The sequence below is a fragment of the Trichoplax adhaerens genome, genomic scaffold (assembly GCF_000150275.1).
Source record: "Trichoplax adhaerens TRIADscaffold_11 genomic scaffold, whole genome shotgun sequence".
NCBI classification, from domain to species: domain Eukaryota; kingdom Metazoa; phylum Placozoa; class Uniplacotomia; order Trichoplacea; family Trichoplacidae; genus Trichoplax; species Trichoplax adhaerens.
In genome coordinates, this window is record NW_002060953.1 from 1,502,371 (window position 1) to 1,506,724 (window position 4,354).

General features: G+C 29.5%; 1 protein-coding gene across 1 annotated transcript; it reads right to left on the reverse strand.

Moving 5' to 3' along the window:
- Positions 1 to 883: 883 nt before the first annotated feature.
- On the reverse strand, positions 884 to 3,072 carry TRIADDRAFT_59551 (uncharacterized protein; the record flags this gene model as incomplete). The annotated part of the gene is made up of 2 exons (XM_002115594.1): positions 884 to 2,159; positions 3,053 to 3,072. The coding sequence occupies 2 exons, from the start codon at positions 3,070 to 3,072 to the stop codon at positions 884 to 886; spliced, it is 1,296 nt and encodes a 431-aa protein (XP_002115630.1).
- Between the last annotated feature and the right edge of the window lie 1,282 nt (positions 3,073 to 4,354).

The window sequence follows — 4,354 nt, forward strand, 5'->3', positions numbered from 1 at the left end:
AAAACATTTGCAGTGTTTACCTGTGCAAGATGTAAAGCAACAGCAATGGCGAAATCCTTGTTTACTTACAAGTGGTTGTAATCTAGCAGCCTTTCGAAGACTGATTGTAACATTATCGTAAACTTCAAATAAATTAAACCAGTGGAAACTTCTTTTCATCTTTAAGGTATTATCTAAGTATTTAGATGAATAAATATAAGCTACTATGGCACTGTACGAGGGTTCTTAAAAATTCTTTAAATTTTTAACCACATCTAATTTATTAGTTGCATTAAATTTTTTCTTGAATTTTTTAGTCTAAATGGTTTTGGTTGAAAATTTTAATAAAGAGGAACACACTATTTTAAAATTTTATTTAGTAGCAAGTTACGTTATGATTATTCATTTCTTTAATTCCTTAACTGAATCAAGCTTTACTTGAATGAAAGTAAAATAGCTAATTGCTATTTAGATCTATGTCAAGTATAATTTACAAGAGAACAAAGGTAACAGATTGCTTTTTATAAATAGTAACCTAAATTGAGCGCTCTAAAAACGTAGAGAATTTTTATAAATGATGCCAATATTTCATTTCGTATATCCAATTGAATGGGAAGTTCCGAATTTTGTATCAGTACTAGTTTAATAGAGCTTACCAACACCCTCAGAAATCAATCCCACCTAGTGCTAGTATTAAGGTGATAATTATATCGATATACGAGAAAGCAAACTGGGCAGTCCATTGATGTTTTGATCAAGTTTTAATCATTTACTTGTGATAATTTTATCCCGATATGTAACATTTGAATATGTTCTAATATTATATTTTATATGCACGAAATATAGAAATCGCCGTAAGCTAATTGATAAAATTCGCTTTGTAACATCTTTGCATCAATATAGATCATACTGTAGTTAAAGCCATTGCAGGTTCTTTATTTGGAGGATAAGATTGTAATGGCGATAAAAGTGGATATAGTCTATCTTCTAAACCAGCCTTTGGAGTCAATTTATTATCTTGATTTTTAGCAACTAATTGCTGGCCATTACCATTGCTACTAGTACGCGGACCACCGTTGCTACGTTTTGAATATCTAGATGCCCTCGATGTCTTAGTATAAGTTGCTTGCAAACTTAAACGCAACGATGCACGACGCCGTCTCCTACTAATTCCTAGTAAATTCCATAAACCTCGCCTCATTTCGGAGTTCATAAAATTATAAGCGATCGGATTAATAGCGCAATGAGTGAAACTAATTAGAATAGCTATGGAACTAAAAAATCTGAAACCTTCCCTACTAGGATGGTAGGGATCGTCATCAAAATAGTTTATAATGAGGACAACGAAAAATGGAGTCCAAGTAAGATAAAATGTACCAATAATGAATACGAAAATAAGAAGTAATTTAAAATCTTTTGATGTAATCGGTCTTTTAATATCAGCAGCTCGACTTAATTGACGGTGAAGGCTATTTTGTTGTTTAATTTTTTGTATATGGCCACAAGCCGTTTTAAATACTATAGAATAAAGAACTGATAGCAGCAATGCTGGTAGAAAGATATTGGCAATAACTAAGATCAGAAAATAGATTTTCTCTCGTGTATGGGTAATAACATGACCGCACACATTGATATCCACTTGAGTATAATCATGCCATATTACCATAGGTAATAGTGATAGGATAATCGGTTGCATCCAGATATAAGCACTGGCAAGTATAAATAATAAAGTAAAGTTAAGCCTGTGCTGAAGAAATGGATAACAAATTGCAATATAGCGATCAATACTAATTGCACAGAAGTTTAAAATGGAAACCATGACTAAACCAATACCACATGCATTATAAATGGCGCACCAAAATGGCGCAAATGGCCAATAGCCAAGCAATGCTTGTATCACCATGCCTAAAATCACTATTAAGGCAAACAAAAGATCGGCAATACTTTGACTGATCATGAAATAATTGGTTGTTGTGCGTAAAAAACGGTTACATAATATAGTAGCAATCACTATTACATTGCAAACCACGCTGATAATTACTACAGCTAAGCTGAATCCAATAACTATCCATTCACTTGGATTTAAAGGTAGAGCTTCATCAGTGTCGTTAGGCTTGGCTGTATAACCATCATGTCCCGATGATGTTACATTTTTTATTTGATAAGTCAAATTCCATAAGCTAAATGAAATAGATTAGAAAAAGAATCTGTTAGTTTTCCCTTATTAATACGAATTAGTCAATGAAATTTTCTTTTATTTTTGATGTGATTTGCATATTTTTTAACGATCTTAACTAAGCAACAATTTATGTAAAAGTATAATGATACTAAAGTTATTACACGAGTAAATTACGATCTATTAATTTAGATATCTTTTAATCAAAATTTATTAGGGGAAGGATAGAGCCTACACTTTAATGGCGATATGCATTTTAGTAAAGTAATTACCCTCTATGAGACATTACATTAAAGTTAAGATTTCTAGAAATAAGTATTTGACGTTGAAAGACATCAAATTCTATTAGTTTAATATTATCAAATTTAAACAAAATTTTTAAAGAAATTTTGGTAATAATTGCCATAGCAGTTACATATGAAACTTAAAGCCTGATAAATTAAAATTTAATTCCTTCTGTCTACTTTTAGCAATATTCTGTATAATTAAGCACATCTACACTACATAGCTTGAGCAAACATAAACATACGTTAATCGATATTTTGGTAATAAAATCAACTAGCTTAATTTTGAGTTAGAATTGTTGATTTAGGTCGATTACATCGCTACAGTTACCGATATTTTTAAATTGGTACCTTTGTTTGCGATTTCAGTGAATAGGAAAACCTTATACCTACTATTAACTTTAGATTTTATAAATCAAATTACTAGTTTTGATGAAAAACAGAAACAATTGTAGTCATAAGGTTTCTGTGTCAGGTTAAATGGATTAGTTTGGTGCTTCATAAGGGTGTACTGTAACGTTTGGGATAGTAAACACTAGTTAAGCATCATTAAAGATTTGAATAAAGTCTTGGAACAAAAGCTATATAATAGATAGTGCAGTAAATATATTACCTCAGAACATTCAAATGCATATTTCTTTTCTAAAATGCTAACTAAAACAACTTATAGCAGATATATACAAGGTATAAATATAGAAAAAAACTATAACGTTCAAAATGTAATAATTTTAAGATAAATCAAACTTTTTCGAACTATCAATATAAAATATTTAGATTAGACTAAAAAAAGAGGCAATTTTAATTTTAAAAGTGATCATATTTACGTCTAATCATAAGTATATGATAAGACTTCAACTTGTAAGCAACATAAAATTACAGCTGATTTTAATTTTGTAAGTGATCATATTTATATCTAAATATAAGTAGATGATGGGAGTTCAACTTATAAGCAACATAAAAAAATAGCTACCCTGATGATAATGAATTATTGGGATTTTTCTACTCGTAGCAACCGATACTAACAATAAAAACGTTGATATTAGTGGAATCTAAACTTACTGTCTATTTTCAATCTATGGTTAATCTAATGTAATTGATACTAATAAAATGGAATGAAGCATAATATTTTTCCTAAAGCTGTCATCGGATTTCCTATACGTAATTTCAAGCTATCGAAGTATCTCCCTGTAATTGATAATTTTAAAACTACTATTTATCGGCAGAATTACACATAACACATATATGAATATGTAATAATCAACTAGAATAATAGCAATGAAACTAACTGGCATTCGATTGGTTTACTTTTCTGATATCATATTTATTATAGATGCATTACTGTAATATCTTTAGCTAATTACGGTAGTTTTACTTTTCAAACGTATATTAGGTATGTAAAGTAGTTCATTATGCAAATAAGAACAGTCGGCCAGCTGTATTTCGTGCCAATTTTAATGCTTAAATGATCTTCAGTAAATTTTTCATTTTCATGTTACTATTCAGTGGTATATCGATGAAATATAATGATCGTTAGATTGAAAGTCATATTATACAACTAATTTTAGTGGCAATGTTTAGGAATAATTCAAATGCAAATTATCAAGATGACGATTGCCCTATACATTCAACAATGATGTAAAGAAAGAAACCGTCATTAAAGTAGACTATTTAAGTTTATCTCTATGAATAAACTAGGTAAGATCTAAATAGAATGAGTAGGATTAAGTTAATTTTATACCATTTCGTGATATGAAAGCATCATATAAAGCTATCAAAATCTCTTTGGTTATAGTAAATTTTATCCATACTATATACAGGTTCGACCGAATGATACCAAATAAATCACAATTCAAATATCTTGAGGCTGCCCATTAACTAAAACATTGTCATTTAATAAATACTTGAGAAAATACAT